Consider the following 18,066-nt stretch of genomic DNA (forward strand, 5'->3'; position numbering starts at 1 on the left):
CTCCTACCTCAGGGCCTCCTTTAGGAATAGGAATATCCCTTACACGCTCTTTAGTAGAGCTGGCAAGACTGACTTGTCAGATCACTCAACTCAGTAGGAAGCAGCATAGTGTAGCAGTTCATTAAAGGCTTCGGGATCCAGCTGCCAAGCGTTCAAACCCCATCTCTCCACTAGTATGGCTTTGTTATCCCCTCTGACAAATGGGGATAATGACAGTCCCTCTCCCCTGGGGTCCTTATAAAGATAGAGCAAGTTGGTTTGCATAAAGCATTTATTTACAGCAGTACTTGCCACAAAGTAAGTGCTATGTAAATATGATCCATTTTTTATTACCATAAGCAAAGCTTTCTTCATTGGTTTATGTCTGGCAAACGTTTTTTATTCTTTGGAAATAACTCAGGAGGCACTCTTTAAAGCCTGCTTTTTCACCTCTTCATTCCCAGCCTTCGCCAAGGCTCTCATACATTCCAATCTTCTCTCTTGGCCTCACTTGGATTCTCCCACTTGTTTCCAGTTAGGCAGCAGAACGAGCTATCTCCTGGAATCTTTTTTATTTGGCAATTTGGTGCACACACGTCCCAGGGTTTCCAGTAATATACTTTAAAAGTTTTAGATTTATAAACATCCACCTTTACCTTCTCTCATTCTAAAGCAAAATAGAGGCTAATCACATTTTCTCCCGATTCAGCCCTGTGAAACCTTACTTTTCCCTCTTTTTTTCCCCTCCCAGCTCCTAGACTTCCCTTTGGGATCGCTGGGTTGTTGTGAAGCCCAGGGCTGAGGAACTGGCCTTCTCCCTGTGTCTACTTGGGATCCCTGGGGGAGGCAGGGCCAGTCAACAGTTGCCTGGGAGAGCTGGGAAGGTGGAGACATTACAAAGACAGATGCACTTTATGGATAAGGCAACAGCATTATAAGGGCTGAGGCAGAGACCCCATCTGGCCAGGACCACGTTGAGGGTGAGAGGGTCTGATTCACATTGAGACACAGGCTGAGGTAGCCCTCACCCTCTTGATGGGTCAGCGGGGTGACAACCCAGGGGAAAAAAGGCAGGACTTTGGGATCTAGACTTGCTCTGTCTAAAATCCAGCGCTTGCCCCAAAAGACGAGGCGAGGGACTGGGGAGTGGGGTCTGAGCTCAAGCGTGGTGTAGTGAAAAGAGCATTGGACCATAAATCCAAAGTCTGGGTCCAGTCCTGGTGCTGCTTCTAACTCTCTATATGAGGTGGGGTGAGTCACGCCCCCTCTAAGTGTCACTTTTCCTTAAAAATGGGGTTGAACGGCTTCAGCGATTGCCAGGCCTTTTCTTCCACTGAATAACAAGCTGGACCACTGTGTTGTGCAGCTAAAATCAAATAACAAAAATCTCTCCCTAATTTATAAAATGACAACAACAGCAATAATAATTAATGTATAGACTTTTCACAATACAAACTCTCCCTCCATAAATATCTCTTAATCAGTGGGGCCTATTACCCGCTATATTAGAATGCAGTACAAAATGGAGTCTGATTCTGAAAACAACCCATATCTAACAAACATAAGATTCAGCCATAAGGATGGTATTCTGTCACCGGGGACATGGCCTTCAGATGTCCTCCCACCTGCAGCAACAGTGGGCCAGGTGGGCACCGACAGCTCTGGCAGTGGTAAGACGGGTTGCTCCCAGGGCATTCAGGGGAAGGGGTGTCCTACTGAAATGAACTCCTCTGTGTTGAGACATCAAATATGACCACGTTCCCCAAACCCAAGTAACTATCTGAAGGACCCTCTGGGACTCCTGGAAGAAACCTCTCTGCATAGGTCCCACATTCCTATAACACACTCCTCAAGGAACCCCACGCCAGAGTAAACAGACCTAGAGTCCCCACCTCCTGGGCTGGTCTGGCTACGAAGAACGTGGAGTTTGAGGTTATGTACCCCACCTCTCACCCTGCCCTCAAAGCTCCTTCTGACTTTGGGGTGGTGGAGCAAAAATAAGAAGGGAACCAGCCCCACATGACTATCCTTGAATGCTCTCTGACTAGCCAGCAGAGGCGAACTCACTCTCCCCACGCCCACATCCTGAGGTCTTGGAGTACCAGCTCCTGGGTCTCCTGGGGGAAAGGCCATCTGAGAACTACACCTAGGTGGACAGGGAGAGGGTGAGTTAGGCTGTTGGGGTCTAGAAGTTCATCACCTCCATCCCACCCCACCGGGTGGAAAAGTCATGGCTCCACTGGTGAGTGGAGTGGGCACTGCTTCTCCAGACTAGGAGGTGGTTGGGAGAGTGAGCCCATCTCTGGGTCACCCTTGGCCATCCTAGAGTGAGGCCAGCAGCACCTGTGGCCAGAGTGGGAGGGCTCTGGAGCCTGCGGCAGGATCTCTTTCTGGGGTGGGAGGTAAGGCACTGGTAGAGGAGGGTGAGGATGGGGCCCATGGTGTGTTGTAAGGAGAGCTCCTGCCTCAACTAACCTCTTAGATCCGGGCTGAGAACCTATGGGATTGGTGACAGGGACAGCTGTGGCCACCATCCACTCCTCCTCTGTGAGGCTGGGTTTGCCCATTTCCCACCTGGGCTCTGCTTTCTTCTCGCCATGAGCCTCTCAGCAGGTGGGTTCTGGGCAAGTGTCCCCAGCCATGGGGGCAAAGCCCCTTCACCATAGTTAACTTCCAAGGAGAATGTTATCATGGTGATGGGATGCAGGTGGGCTCTGAGGGGTTAGGCAAGTGTACTTTGGCCAGCAGAGGTGGGTGAGGGGGGAGTTGTGAACTTAGTCACCCTGTTTTTGGTCATCCTTGGCAGTGAGTTTCCTAGACAGGCTGGGGATAGGAAGGCGGAGGAGAAGACTCCATCATGGCACGCTGCCCTGGAACAGAACAGCACAGACTGGGGGCAGGATGAGGCAGGGGTAAAGTGGGGGTTGTGGCCAGTTCTTTATCATGGGTGGGACATGGGGAGGGAGATCCCCACCAGGGTCTGGACATATGGACCTGAGTCAGGGGAAGGTACAGGTATCTCTCCCTGAGGAATGCATGTGTTTTCCCTGCCTGCTTATTCCCTGGGCACCAGCCAGCAACCACTTCTGGGCGAAGACCCCACTTTCAGTCTTTGCCCTCTGCCCCCATTTGAGTCTCTTTGTCAAATAAACAGCAACTCCTCACAATTGAGGTCTTGGGGGACTGGGGTCATCCTGTGACCTACAGGTAGTGGGGACCTGGCATCAGGTTGGACAGGAGAGAGGATGAGCAGGGCAGGGAGAAGAGGTGGGAGAGGAGGGGCTACACTCCAGAGTGGGTAGGAAGGGCTACTGGGCAGCAGCCAGCCCTAGGCCCGGGCACGTGGCCCCAGAGGAGCAGCCCCACCCAGGCGCCACCACAGGCTGCTCTAGTCAGGAGATCTCATTGCCAAACACCTCCAGCACGAGGGGCGTGAGCTTCATGCTGCACTCAGGCTGGAAGGAGAGGTAGCGGTACTGCTTGGAGTGCTCCTCGTTGAGGCTCCGCAGGTCAGCCAGCTTCTGGATCATCTTGGCGTAGAGCAGGTGGCTGCCTGGGGGTGGGTGGCGGCAGCGGATATAGGTCTGCAGTGTGTTGGACAGGCGGTCCTGGATGGCCTCAATTAGTGCAGGATCCTGCACTCCAGGACGGTCTGTGGGCACAAGGAAGCAGGAGGAGAAGGCACAGGAGCTCTGAGCTGGGGCCTTATTGTTCAATCCCCCTCACCCCCACCCCTTAGTCCACATGGATAGACACCCAACTTCAGCAGCCTCCTAAGTCACCCCTGCATGGCCACTGACCTGTGACATCAAAGTCCTTCTTAAAGCTCCTCAACTACTTTCCATCACACTTAGGGTCAAGCCTCAAGTCCTTTTATGAGCCCCTCTGGCCCTGTCCCCACCACACCTCTCCCTCTATCTTTACAGTCCATTTTTCCATTAGGATTCTGATGCATCATGCTCTCTGGGCTCCAGATTCATGTTCATGTTCCCTCTGCCTGGAACCCAGCTCTTTATCTTTGCCTGACTCTTACTGATTGTTCATGTAACAGCTTAAAAGACCTTTAAGAAGACCATTCCTGATGACTTCTTACCTCCATGCCCCAGACTACATCAGGGTCCCTCCTTCTATTATACCCGGCTGTAGTATCACATATGTCCCTCTCTGTCTCTCTGTCTCTCTCTCTCTCTCTCTCTCTCTCTTAACTCTCATCATATTAGAAATCAGTTGTTAAATAGTATTTGTTTAATGTCTCCTCTTACACTTCATGGGAGAGAAGTCCTGTTTGCTGTGAGCCCCTATGCCCAGCACAGCACCTCTTTCCTAGTATGTGCCCAATAAATTATTGCTGAGTGTATATATGAATAAATGAGTGAAGGTTGGCTGGAAAGGGGAGGGCAGCCCATGTCTGCTCTGTAGTTCCCCAGCCTAGAAAGGCATCCCTGGGTAGAGCCCACTTACTTGTTCCCTGAGTACAGTCCAGGTTGAGGCAGGGCTGCCTCACTTTGGGCCTCATCACCAATATAGCATCCTCAGGACCACAATAACCTCCTCCTCAGCCTCCGTCCCTCTTAGCACCCGAAACATGTAGAAACTCATGCAACACAGCACACTGCATCCAAAATTAGTCAGGTAAACTGTCTAGGCAGAACCATCCATAAGGCTCCAGGGTTTTTTTACCCTGTCCCATAGGGGACCTCAAGTGTCAAGGAAGTTCAGTCCAGTTTACATAAAAGCAAAGCCTGACTATTGGGAATATCCAGCCCTGTCTGTGGCCTGAGAAACCCCATTTATCTGCTTCCTAAGAATCCTACCTATGAATCACCAATAGCCTCGTTAGGTAAGGCCAAAGGCAGTGGGGGACCCCTCAGTATACAGATACCATATGGGCTTTGCAAACCCAGTAAAGAGGGTGCTTCCTGATTGCTCACTCTTCTCTCAAGACTGCCCTACTGGCCCTTAGCAGGGCTTCATTTTTCATACTCCCCATGTGCCAGGTCCCTGAGCTCCTCATTGCTAGGCCTCATACCTGGGGAGACAATGCAGATGGCCATGAGCAGGACATGCTCTTCCTCATGCAAATTCAGCTTCTTTAGCCCCACCTGGAACTTGATGAGTGGCTCAATCAGCTCCAGGCTATGTCCGGCTATGAGAGAAAGCAGAACTGATGAGCTACCCCACCCCACATCCAGCCCTCACTGGGCTGACATTTGTCCTTTTCCCTTGTTGTTGCCTGATCAGGGCCTGTGACCCCAGGATGGGTGGAATCAGAGTCTTGGAGCTAGAAGGGGTGTAGGCAGAGCCCAGACACACCTTTGGTCACATCGCTGACGCGGTATTTGTAGTCTTCACTCCCACAAGACCAGGACATGTCATCTGTGGTGAAGGACTGGTTGGAGCGCAACATGATGACCTCGATGGCACTTGACTTCAGCAGCACAATCTGGTCCTCAGAGGTGAGGTCTCTGCCAGGGAAGGCAGAGATGAGAGTCAGATTACTGATCAAGACCTTCAAGTCATGCAAATCAGTGTAGTGTTTTGACAGGTCTACACCTGCCAGGTGATCAGTATGTGCCCTAGATCCTCCATTGAGGAGCATGAAGCCTGGTTGGAAAGAACAAGACTGTTTCTTGAGGGAGAACAACTCAAGACTATATGCCAGGGTAAGAAATGAAGTAGCTCAGCTCAGCTACTAAGACAAGGAAAACCCAGTGCCTTGCCAGGATCTCCCAGTTCTAAGCAGACAGAGGTATTTTACATACAGGAAGATAGAGCCTGAGGAAGCTCCCAGGGTTATGGCATGAATATGGTCATCTACGAATGTCATCTTCAGCAGCTCCCATGCTTTTTCTCTTCTCCCTCCTCCTGTCTTCCAGTTCTTCCTAGTAGTAAAGCTCAGCCAACTCTATCTCCAGGACATCTCTGGAACCCATGACCTCATTCACACTCCCACCAGGACTTCTCTGGTTAGAGCTCTATCATCTTTTTCAGTCTACTAGAATCCTGGAGTCAAACCTCTAGAGTCTCTCATTCATCTTTCTTACTGCTGCTACAGGGAAGTATCACACTCCTGTGCTCAGAAATCCTCACTGATTATCAAACATCAAGGATCAAGTTTGTACTCTATAAATTGGCTCCCACCTGTCTTTTCAGCCCCACTTGCCATTGAAAACCCTCCATTCTAGCAACTGTGGACAACTCCACATTCAGATGCTGTTTTCTTACCACGATTTGAGCATATGACAGCTGCCGCCGAGAATGCCCTTCTGCTCCATCTCATCCTTCTGATCCTGAATCTGGGGAGCTCGCCCTTGGAGCCTTCCACACTCTGATTCTCTTCGATAGAATTGGAGCCACTCCTTTACAACCCTCTGCACATTACTTTTATTCTTATTTTCCCCTTTCCCCTTTGGCTCTGCTTTTTTATAGGCCTGTTTTGGCCCTTAACTATAAGCTACTTGAGGGCCAACACCACCTCATACCTGGGCATAATTAAGGTAATTAATGATCACTTAGCCTTGAGCACAAGAGAGGGTCAACAAATATGTGAATGAGTCACAAGGCCAGTGATTAGTTCCACTATTCTGAGTCACAAGCTGGGCTTGTCTGAACAACGACAAGGAAAACGCAGGACCCGCAGATCAATTTGCTTCTGGTTTCTCCTCCCTTCTCTGCCTGACTGTATACTTCTGCCTGGATATCCTATGCATAGGCTATCAGCCTCTCTGTGGCTATAGTTTGGTTCATAAAAGGATGATTGGGATGATTAGCAAAAAGTCTGCGTTGAAAAATATCACATGAAGTTGTTTACTCTTCATTAACAGCTCTTATTCTATTGATCTGTAACTCACATGATGGCACACTCATCCATTGCTTGTACTTCTGTCTTCTCAAGGAACACAGAACTGGACCTCTCCCTAGCCATGGGTTCCCTTTAACCATTTAAAGGAAGCCACCATGTGCCCCATGCATTGGGACAAACAGCCCTAAGGGCACGGCACCTAGATGTCTCGCCTTCCTTGTCACTTTTCTCTAGATGCTCAACCCACATTAAAAATAAATAAAAACTAACACCATCCCCATTTGGGTTTTAATTCATTATACGAGGTGAACATGTTCATCATTACATCTTTGGAAAATACAAAAAATATCTATAAAAGCAAATAAAAACTACTCATAACCACAATGAACATTTTGGAATATTTCTTTATCTTTTTTTTGTATGCAAATATCTTTTTTACTCAAGTTCATGATAATTCTGTGTCCCACTTCTTACATCCCTAAAATTTCTTTAGCCCAGTTCATAGAGGGTTGCATACTGTTACATTATATCAACATACTATAAGTTATTTAGTCAGCCTCCTATCCACCCATTTTGGGACATTTTAGTCACTTCTAATTTTTTTGTTATTATAAGTAATCTTGTGATGATTATCTTAGTATATAACCCTTTGTTCAAAGGTCCACTAAAAATGAATATCCAGAAGTGGTCCAACATCCCATGCCTGTTTAGCCAAAGAGACTGCGGAGGGGCCACTGTCTATTATGATCCAGACATGTTACTTCTATGAAAGCAAATCTAGAATGACCTCGAGTTACCACCCATGGCCTAGAAATACAGGGTGTTTCTCAGTGCAGCTCTCAGCCAGAATTGAAGCTGGTGGGAGGTGTAGGTGTAGGTGGAGAAACCCTTCAAGGACCTTGTTCCTGCTATAATAGACACCAGCCTGGGCTCTTTCCTCCTCCCTGGGCCTGTGTAATGTTTATACCCTGACACGTTTTCACAGCTGGGGCTGCTTCTGGGCACCAGAGTTGTGCTCTGGAAATGCGTCCCAGCCTTGACTTTTCCAGGCCCCAGGCAGAGCCCAACCCTCCCGCCTGGATTCCCATGACCCCTCTAGCAGGTCTCTCTAGAGCTCTTATCTTTTCCCAGCACTTGTTCACACTTTATCTCTTCCATCAGACACTGAACCCGGGGAGGACAGAGACTGTCCTCGTCAACTTCAATTCCTCAGTTTATGCAAGAAAGCAGTTGGTTGGATAGATGAACACATGAATACAGAGGAAAGGGCATAGGAAGTACTCTGACCCCCAGGTCTTAGACCCAGGAAGGAGACCCTGGGAATGGCAATGACAGTGAAGTTGAAGACATTTAGCCCACAGGGCTGGGCTCCAGCTGATTTGGCCTGGTCTCTCATACACAGCTCCTGGCAGTGAAACCTGTGGTCCTTGGTTCTCAGAGCCAGGAGTGCTCCTGGCCCCACTTTCTCCATGCATTTCTTTTGCAACATTGAGGGAGGAAGATTTATGGGGTGCAGACTGAGAGTCTGGGAGAGGGGAGGTGGGAGTCAGAAGCAGAGCCTGACCACACCATAGCGTGGTTCACACCCAACACGGTCCGTCCAGGCCTACCCCACTTTGGTCCCATGCCTGCACTGGCGTCTCATCCGGTTCCCCCACCACCACCCACTCACCCACACAGAAGTCCCATCCTGCCCTCCCCATACCCTCCACCCCTGCCTGCGGGGAGCAAGATCAAAGCCACCAGGACTAGCCACTGTTCTTTCACTGCTTGGAAAAACAGAACCCCTAAGTGCAGAAACCGGCAGAACCAGAGAGCTAATGTGCTGGCTCCACTTGGGTCCCAACCAGAACCTGGGCTCTGGCCCCAGTCCAGGCTCAACAGCACCTCTGTCCAGTCACAGAGAGTATCCACATCAGTGTAGCCCCAAGAGCTCTTGCCAAGGCCTGCTCCATTTCTGTTAGAACATATTCTGCTCTGGGACTTCTCAAGTCATGCTGAAGAGAGACAAGCCAACCCAAGCATGTTCAGGATCGACTTAAGTGGTTTTGTTTGCATCAGTAACAGGACAGCTCCAGTACCTGCTCATATACATGTCACTCTGGCCGTAACTGCAAGGCTAGATGAAGGAACTCTGGAAGATGAGGCTTGAAAGGGAAAGAAAGGGGAAGACTTCAGCTCATCCTTAAGGAGAGAAACTGAAGGACTGGCAATGATATTTGTCTAAGGGTATATAGGCTGAGGTTAAGGGATAGGGGCCAAGGGCATGCAAGAAAAAAGGGGGTTTAGGTTACATAGTGGAGGGGGCTGCAATAGGAAAATCTGGTTGAATGCATGGCTTTCTTTTCAGGACAGCGTTCCCTTGTATGCCGTCCCAACCACCACTTAGAATCTCCAAACCTTAGCATCTGGACAGGGAATCAGATGCCCTTTCACCCCACTCCCCACTAGGCAGGGAAGGATGGACCCTGCTGGATGAGAATTGCTTCCCTGAGCTAAGATGAAAGCTGGGTGCTACTGTGTATCCATCAGCACCTTGAAGTGTTTTTTTCTCTAGCTGTTTACATAAAACAAGACTTTGGAACACACGGAGTTTGCAAACAGTAACACCAAGAGTTGAGGAGAAAGTTGGAACTTGTACTAAGTGGAATGTGTTGTCTGTTCCAAGGAAAGGCTCTAGAGGGTAAATCCCAGGCCCAGCACAATGCTGAGCTCACAGGTGACACTCAGTGGCTTGCTCCTGCCTGCCTGCCTGCCTGCCAGAGTGGCCCTTACTCCTGCTACAACAAAATGCATAATGCAGTAAGTGTCTCAATGCCACTTTATGTTTTTCTCTTCTTTACAATTTTCACATTCGTTCCAGGGGAAGAGCATTGGAAAATCCCTGGTATTTGGAGAAGTGAGAGGCAAAGAGTAACACAAAGTCAGCTGTCTCAGGGCAGAAACAAACTGGGAAGTGCTGGGTTTAGCTTTGTGAATTACCATTATCTAGCTTGTAATGTGGTAACTTAGACAGGTACTGGTGACTTCCTTACATAGCCGAGAGATTCACAAAACAATAAGCGGTATCTCACTTCAGTTTCCGTTCAGAGCTGGCCAATGTCAAATAGTTTTTTGGCTCCCAGGATTCCAGCACTGAATCTGAGCATCAGTATCGAGGAAGCATTCTGCTCCTACTGCTACAATGGCAACTATTGCTACTACTTAAAATGTGAAAACATTGCTTGATATCAATTTATTTCCCTCTACTTCTTAACCACATTGTATATGTATCTTATGACAATGTTCTAAAGAATGAGGTTATGAACATACATAACATTCAGATGTAACGATTTCCCAGCATATCTACTAAAAGTGTCAACTCTTAACTATTTTAAGAATATTTGTTACTGCATGACTTTTTAAATATAAGTATGATACATGCCATTATTACCAAGACAATAAAACACTTGAATGAATGAATGAATCCATAACAGAGGATCTTTACTCCAGTAGAACTCCTTATACTTATCGTTTTGAGCAAAAAGATCTCAACATGGTGAGGAAATGGCCTTGAGTGAAGGGTAAACTGGGCAAAAGATGCTCAGATCATATATGCCAGGAAATCTGTCTCCCTCCAGGACTCCTAAATGACCTCACAAGTCTTCGTGCCCAACCATTTCTCCCCTCTCCCACTTCATCCTAGTTTCAGAATTGGGTGTGGAGAGTCAATGGAAGTTTAATTTAAAGGCATGATATAAGGATTAAACCCAAGCCATCTGGAGTGGACACAGACCTGGCTCTGACACACTGGCTCCAATGCTAGAAATCCTGGTGTTGAGCTTTGAGCCATTATGGGCTTCCGTTTCATCATCTAGACAGTGTGGGGGATGAATAGCTCCCGAGTGTGGCCTCGCAGGTAATGCTGGATGGGCAGCACTTCCTAAAATGCAGACTTATGGGCTTAGCCCACAGATTCTGAATCAGAAGGTCTGGCGCAGGGCCTCACTCTCTATTCTGGGAAGCAGTGGATTTGTGATCTCCAAACCTCCTTCCAGTGGATTCTAGGATTCTAACTCTGTTTCCAGATGTCCCCCAAGCTTCTTACCTGAACCCTGGGATCATCTTGGCAAAGCCAATGACTTTTTGGATGCTGTAACTGACCAGGTCAGCCAGGTGGGGCAGCATGGAGAGTTGGGACAGGTTTAGGGTCACAGAAGAGTCATCTGATTCTTCTTCGCTCAGATCCAGGTTGGAGAAGCTGGTCATCTCCATCATGTCTGAGGAAGGATGAGGGGAGAAAAGGAACTACTTAAGGACACTTGAGCCAGGCTTCCTCCTGTGTGGTCCCGTGAGGACCTCCTATACCCTGGCAGACAGGCCGGCTGGGGATCCCACAGTGACCACCTCTCTCCAAGGTCACTCTTCAGCCCAGGCTTCCCTCTAGGATTCCCATCTCTTCCTTCAGCAGTGGGGCAGTAAAACCAAAAGTCACAGATACTTCAAAAAATGAGACTTCCTCCAGCCAAGATTTTACATTCTTGCATGTTATTTCCAATGATCTCAAATAAAAAATGAATTTGGAACCAGTAAACTTGTGGGAAACAATGTTTAACCTCACTAGTGATCAAAAAATTGCCAAGTAAAACATCTACTCTTTTCCTCTATAAACTAGAAACAAATGTGTTTAAAGTTGACACCAGTATTTATAAAGATGTAGGGAACTGGGCAATTTCTGTGCAGTACTGAGGCACTAAAGGAGGCACAAATCTTTGCAAGCCATCGAGGAAGCTATTTGACGATCGGGGCAGAATCCTACAATTATGCATGCTCTTGCACCAGTAATCCTGCTTCCAGGAATTCATCATAAGGAAAACATTCTGAATAAGTGCAAATATTTAGCCACAAGCACACAGGTATCTTAATGAAAAGCTGGGAAACAATCTAATAGATATTCAATGATGGGATTTAGATATGTTATTGTGCATTTGTACCCCAGACTACTATGTAGCCTTTAAAAATAATATTCTTGATGTACACTGAATGACATGAAAATATGATACAATGTGTTGTCGTGAGAAAAAAGCAAATGACCAGATTGTGTATGAAACAATTCCATTTCTGAATATACATATGTGTTTAAAAAAATGGGAGAGAGCTACATCACAGTGCTAATAGTGATTATCTTTGGGTGGTGGGATTAAAGATTATATATATGTACATATATATAATTTAGTTTTTATTTTCTTGATGTCTACAATGAACATGTACTACTTTTGTATGGTAACTTTTTAAAGTAAAAAATGTTAACTAGTTTGAATTTTTAAATAAATATATGCTATACTGATCATAACATTGGTGGGGGCTGAGCATCTCAAATCAATTAACTTATGAGAAGGTATCAAAACTCCTAGATAATATAAAATTGTTATGAAAACCTGAAGTACAGACCAATGTGTAACACGCAGACTGACCCTCACTGATGCAAATGAATACATACGTCATAAAGTGAGACGGAGGAATTCCCAGGGGAGGGGCTCAGGGGCTGGTCAGCTCGCGCAGTGACCAGTGTGGATGGGTGGACACAACATCTGGCTGCACTGCTGTCTCTGTCCAGTCGGCATTGGGATCCCTGACACCTATTCTGGATCTAGTCACAGATTCATCGATGTGTCTGGAGGGTTCTAGTTCCCCAGAGGGGAGAGCAGGCCCCAAGCAGAGGGCAGCAGGGCTGAGGTTGGGTGAGAGGCAGAGGAATGAAGAACAAGGTGAGAGAGGATGAGGCAGGAAGAGGAAGAGGAAGGTGAAAGAGAAGCATAGACCCCTAGGGCTCCAGTGTAAGGTGAGCGGCAGGCGACCCACATGTTCTCCTTCCACACCAAATTTTCCCTTCCCAAAGGCTCAGGCTCTAATGGATATGGTTTACAATACTGTTTTGTATGTTGAAAGTTGCTAAGAGAGTCAATCTTAAAAGTTATCGCACACACAAAATAAACCTTTGTAACTAGGTGAGGAGAGAGATGTTCATTGCAAAGTATACATGCATCAATTCATTACATTGTACACCTTAAACTCATACAATGTTATCTCATATCTCAGTAAAACTGGAAACACTAAACAACAACAACAAAAACCCAAAGGGCCCAGGCTCCAAATACCATTTAGAGCAATCTGGCCACCCCCAGGGAAGGAGCCAGGGGCAGAAGCCTGGCTCAGAGGGAGGAGCAGGTGGCTCTGCAGGCAGACCTTGCTGGGCCCCAGCCTGGCCTCTTCCCCAGCACGGGCCCCTGGGCAAGTTCTCCCTCTTCTGTAAGAAGGGGTTGTTCTGAGGACACAACATGGCCCGCAGTGTGGCCGTGCCATCCTCCTTTTGTCAGCCTAGGCCAGGCAGGTGGGGAAGCTCCGGGCTCCTCTGCTGAGCTCACTAGGAAGGGACGTGCAGCCCCACTTACCAGTGGAGACGCTGTAAGGATCTGAGCAGGAGGAGGAGGACGAGTCCCCGGAGAAGCTGGACATGTGTCTCAAGAACGACTTGTATGGATGGGTGTCTCCACCTTCAGCCCCTCGAACTGGAGGCTGGAAGAGAAAGATGGAAAATCAGAAGCTCATATTTCGGGGCCACCTTCTTACCCTAGCCCTGGTCTCTGACAGGAGTAGCTTTTCAGGAAGTCCCATGGGAGTGGGAGCCCTCTTGGAAGTGAGAGAGGCAGAGCAGCCTCCACTGTCCCCTCCCTGCTGGGCCAGGAGGGCCTGGCTCTCTGTCCCACACCCTGTGCCCAGGCCCCCTTGAGGCTCATCCTTCTGGACTGACAGGCATACGCACCCGGAACTGGCTGAAGTCAGTGTAGTTGGGGTCGTAGGTCTTGTGGTGGGCGTCCAGCAGGATGCTGATGATGTGCTGCTGTTCCTCCGACAGCCGGGGCCGCAGACTGTCCTTCAGGGCCTCCTCCTCCTTCCTCTTCATGATCATCTCTCGCTTCCGCTGCACCTCCTCATCTGTCAGGATGACTGCGGGCAGGAATGGAGCATCGTGAGGGCTGGGCCACCAGCTCCTCCCAGAAACCTTCCTCTGGTCGCTAAAGACACAAAACAGGAGGGCTGCTCCGGACAACACACACACTGGGAGCTCCGGCAAAGGGGTGGGAAGGGGCTTGCTGCCTCAGGGAAGGCCAGACCCAGGCTGTGGGTGGAAAATTGGATTTTCTATGTTGGAAAGGCAGGCAGATGAGAGAGGAGGAAAAGGAGGATTTGAGAGCCGCGTGATTTGGGCAGGCTGGCTTCTCACGCACACGTTGTATGAGGCTGGGCAAACTGAGTTCTCTGGGCTTCTCTTCTCTCATTTTTGAAATGACAAGTTTGGTCCACATAATCTCTTCTAAGCTCCCGTTTTTGTTCCTTCTTCCATAAAGTGTGTCAGTGTGGGGTGGTGGAGTAAAATCTCTACCTTGAAAGATGGACTGTTTTGAGAACTGAATGCAGTGTATTCCTGGCACAAAGCAGCTGCTCATTCAACATTAATTCTCCCTCTTCTCCCCACTCCCCATATTCCCTAATCCTGACGGAAACATGATGGGAAGAGAGAGAGTGAATGAGCCACCATGCGGACTGTCACAGTGTTGGAAGCCAGGAGGTGCTGACAATATCCCGCCATGTGGCCCTTCCCATGTCCAGCTTTCCAGGTATGGAACTCGGGCATTTGACCAGCATAGAAAGACTTTTTATCTTTGGTTCCCTCCAAAACAATACCTCCCCTAGGCTGTCCAGTCTTGATATATCTGCCCAAGGGAGTTTTTGAGTCCTCTAGAAGTCTCTGACAATCACACGTCACAGTTCTGATCTGGGACATTCTATCCAGCTGCTAGCCAGGTGTCTGAGGATGGGGAGACTTTCCGCCCCCTTCAGGCTGTGCAGGGGGTTCGGGTGTTGCTGGGGCAGCTGCCTGGGAGGGCAGGGCTGGGAGCAGGGATGCCTGGCACAGAAGCCAGGCAGACAGACCTCTTGGCCAGGGCTTGCCGAGAGCTGACGGCAGGAGTGGGCACCGGGGCCCTTGGCCTGTAGCTACTTGCTCCGTGCCGGTGTTGCCAGGGCCTCTGCCCACGGAACTGGGGAGTTTCACAAGAGCAGGGAAAGGAACCAGAACTTCAGAGTGGGTGGGTTCCAGACTTCAAGAGAGACCCATTGGCTCAGGTGCCTCAGGTAGGGAGAGAAGGAAAGAAGTTGGTGGGGGGTGAGGGAAAACCTGGGGGTGGGTAAGAGTAGACACCCAGAGCCTCAGGCACAGCAGAAAAGGGATGCCTGCAGCAAAAGATGGTGCATTCCCACCACAGCTGAGGTAAGCCATACTAAGAGGAGGACGGGGAGGAGGCCACGCCAGGTTACTGACTCATCTGCCCAAGCTGCTGCCAACCCTCCTCCCACAGAGGGTGTCTGCTCAGACCCCAAGAGGTCAAGTGGAGTGGAAGCGGAAGGAGCAGGGAGCATCCCAGTCAAGGCAGGGTGCAAGGCTCTAGCCTGGAGAACCCAAGATTAGCTGCCTGGTCTTTCCTGCTCCCCCAAGGGGTGGGCAGACGAGGTGATGAGACTGGAGGTAGAGGCAGCTGGCTCTGCCAGTCACGCCACAGGTGTCCATGGGCTTGAACCATGAGGTTCTATGAGGTCACTCTTCTACTCAGAAGCTTTTCCTGGGTCCTTATTGCTTATCACGTCCAAACTAAAGTCTAGATTCTCCATGATTTTGCTTCTTCCTAACTTTCCAACCTCATTTTCCAGTACCTCCTCTAGTCACGTTGGGGTTGCTGACCTGTAACCATGACTTGCTCAACCTTGCCACCATATTTCCACTTCTACTGTATGCCTGCCCAGCTGGGTCTTCTCTCCCCAGTAGCTGTGCAAGTTCTATCTGTTCTTCAGCACCCAGCTTACAGCTGGCTCTCTCTAACCATAAAGGCTTTCTTGATTGCCTGGATACGCTCTGAGCTCTCTGTTCTTAATTCTGCAGGATGTCTAGTTTTTTCATACATACATTGGCCCCCAACTGCCTTTCACTCTGTAATATGTATGATTAGTGCAGTTTCTAGTAAATGCCTGTTCAGAGAGAGCCTAAGAAGTTTAAGTTCTCCTTCACTAGACACATAGGCTACTTTAAGGGAAGGAGCCCCATAAAGGCTAGCCCAGCGGAGCTTCCTAGACATGGTACTTGCTCAGTAGTCTGATATATTGGATTCTCAACACATGGAAACTGATTGTGCCTGCTACGTGCTGGTCATGGCCCCAGGCTCAGGACAGGACAGTGAGAGGTGCACCGATACTGCATGTGCCCTACAATGTCAGGAATAGCTCACACTGAATGCCAGTCCACCAGATAACTGAGCTAAACTTACCTTTTTATTTAAATAATTGTTACTGAATACCTAGTAACAGAACCCCTGTAACATCATGTAATCTTTTCTTGATGATTCAGTGGCATCAATCTGAACAACTACTGGACTTTGCGGGAACAAGATTATGGCCTCAGGATTATAAAAGGCTGTTTCCTTGCACTATGTGACTCAGCTGCTATGACGTTGAGTTCTTGTGCTACTTTTCATGGCTTTCCGTCTCCCTCTCTCTGTTAAGCTATGTGCTATCTCTTCTTATTGCTGCCTGTCCCTGAGAGTGTGCCTTCTTCCCCTGAGGAGCTACTTCAAATCTGTTGGGAGCTGAAAATTCTAGTGATCAAGTTTTATGTCATTAAAAAAAGTGTTAATAAAAATGGATCAAGTATATAGAGGTTTTTATGTAGCGGGCACGATTCTAAGTGTTTCTTCTTAATTAACTCACATATATTTAGTCCTCATAACAACCATTTAAGGCAGGTGTTGTTACTCCCATTTTGCAGATGAAGAAACTGAGGCCCAGAGGCTATATTACTTGCTCAAAGTCATGGAGCTAATAAGGGTGGAGCTGATAAATAGGACAGGACAGGGTGGTTCTAGATAGAGTCCATGGTCATAACCATGACCCCAGACTGCCCCTGATTAGAACCAGCTATGACTGCTTAGTAGGACCTTGGTCCTCAGCACTGAACACACGAAATGTTTCAATCCTTCTGAAGAGTGTGAAACATTAAAGAAAGTAGCAAAGTTTGTCAATGATTTACTTTGAAAGGACAAAATTAAATTTGAAAAATTCAGTGTTAACCTTATTACATTGTTCCTCTGGGTCAGTTGTATCAAATGGGGACCACCATCCTGTGTGCAGTGCCAGAGGAAGAAATGCTGGGACCTGCTGGTTTCGAGCAGCCGCCACCAATCCATGGGCCTCCCCCAGGCCACGTTGTCTGGGGACTGAATAAACCCTAAGTCTCTTACATAAACAGATGCTGCTGTGACTTATGAAATAAATCATTTGTTTAAAGGGGTTATTAATTTCATAGGAGATTATCACTTTCCCAATGAATTTCTACTAAAAATGCCATTACAATCATGCAGGAGGACGTGTGTTTTAAAGTTAAAAGCCACTGACATAGAATAAGAGCAAATAGTTTCCAAAAAAGCATTTGATGGGCTCTCCAAAAAAAATAATAAAGTGCCTGAGCTATGCACAGTTAAGTCCTTACCTAACGTCATCAGTAGGGTCTATGATTTCAAGCAAAATGACATATAACAAAACAATTTTACCATCGGCTAAATGATATAAATAAGAGTTAGTTCCTACTGCATTGTTCTTTGAAAATCTGCCGTACTTGGACTTTGTGAAACCAATGTATGCCTTCCCAGTACCTTTTCTCATTCCTTCTAAGTTCCTTACTGAGAAAATGGCTTCGGGCAAGTTATTTCCATGCAAGAGAATGGAGTTAGGGAGGCAAGATCTGAAAGCCCAAAAAGCTTAAAAACATTTCAGTTGTCACTGGTGGCCTAAGGACAACATCAGGGAAGCAGACATACAGGTTTTCCAAATTAACCACACAGATAACATCAGGTTTGAGGGATGTTCCTGCTCTACAGACCAGTGGGAGATGTTGATACAAAGAAGCAAAGGGGGAACTAACATTCAATCACTCAACACACATTTATGGAGCACCTACTACGTGCCAGGTTCTGTGCTAATGCTGGGTAAAAAAGTTAAACAAGTTAACATAAGAAGTCTCGTTCTGTGCGAGACTGGTCTACAAGAAGCAAGAACTCAACTATGAAACTGGGGAGGTTCCAAGGACATAAAGTCAACTAGGACTTGAAGAGAGAAAAAGGGAGTCTTCAGTGGGACAAGGTTCTCTTCAGCTCATCCGGTGAGGCCTCAGTCTGTGCCTCCTAACACACAGTGAGGCA

The 18,066-nt window shown here is 47.9% G+C and overlaps 1 protein-coding gene across 1 annotated transcript in view; it reads right to left on the bottom strand.

The window, feature by feature from the left end:
* Nucleotides 1-311: 311 nt before the first annotated feature.
* The window catches only part of VDR (vitamin D receptor), a 52,383-nt gene continuing 34,628 nt past the window's right edge, over nucleotides 312-18,066 (bottom strand). The window contains exons 5-10 of the mRNA XM_090273063.1: nucleotides 13,584-13,768; nucleotides 13,213-13,336; nucleotides 10,869-11,040; nucleotides 5,293-5,444; nucleotides 5,009-5,125; nucleotides 312-3,631 (exon numbers count right to left, since the gene is read on the bottom strand). Coding sequence (XP_090129189.1) covers nucleotides 3,372-3,631; nucleotides 5,009-5,125; nucleotides 5,293-5,444; nucleotides 10,869-11,040; nucleotides 13,213-13,336; nucleotides 13,584-13,768 — 1,010 coding nt within the window. The 3' untranslated portion in view covers nucleotides 312-3,371. The remainder of the gene's footprint in view (nucleotides 3,632-5,008; nucleotides 5,126-5,292; nucleotides 5,445-10,868; nucleotides 11,041-13,212; nucleotides 13,337-13,583; nucleotides 13,769-18,066) is intronic.

Source organism: Furipterus horrens, unplaced genomic scaffold, assembly GCF_987537825.1.
Source record: "Furipterus horrens unplaced genomic scaffold, mFurHor1.1.pri manual_scaffold_4, whole genome shotgun sequence".
NCBI classification, from domain to species: domain Eukaryota; kingdom Metazoa; phylum Chordata; class Mammalia; order Chiroptera; family Furipteridae; genus Furipterus; species Furipterus horrens.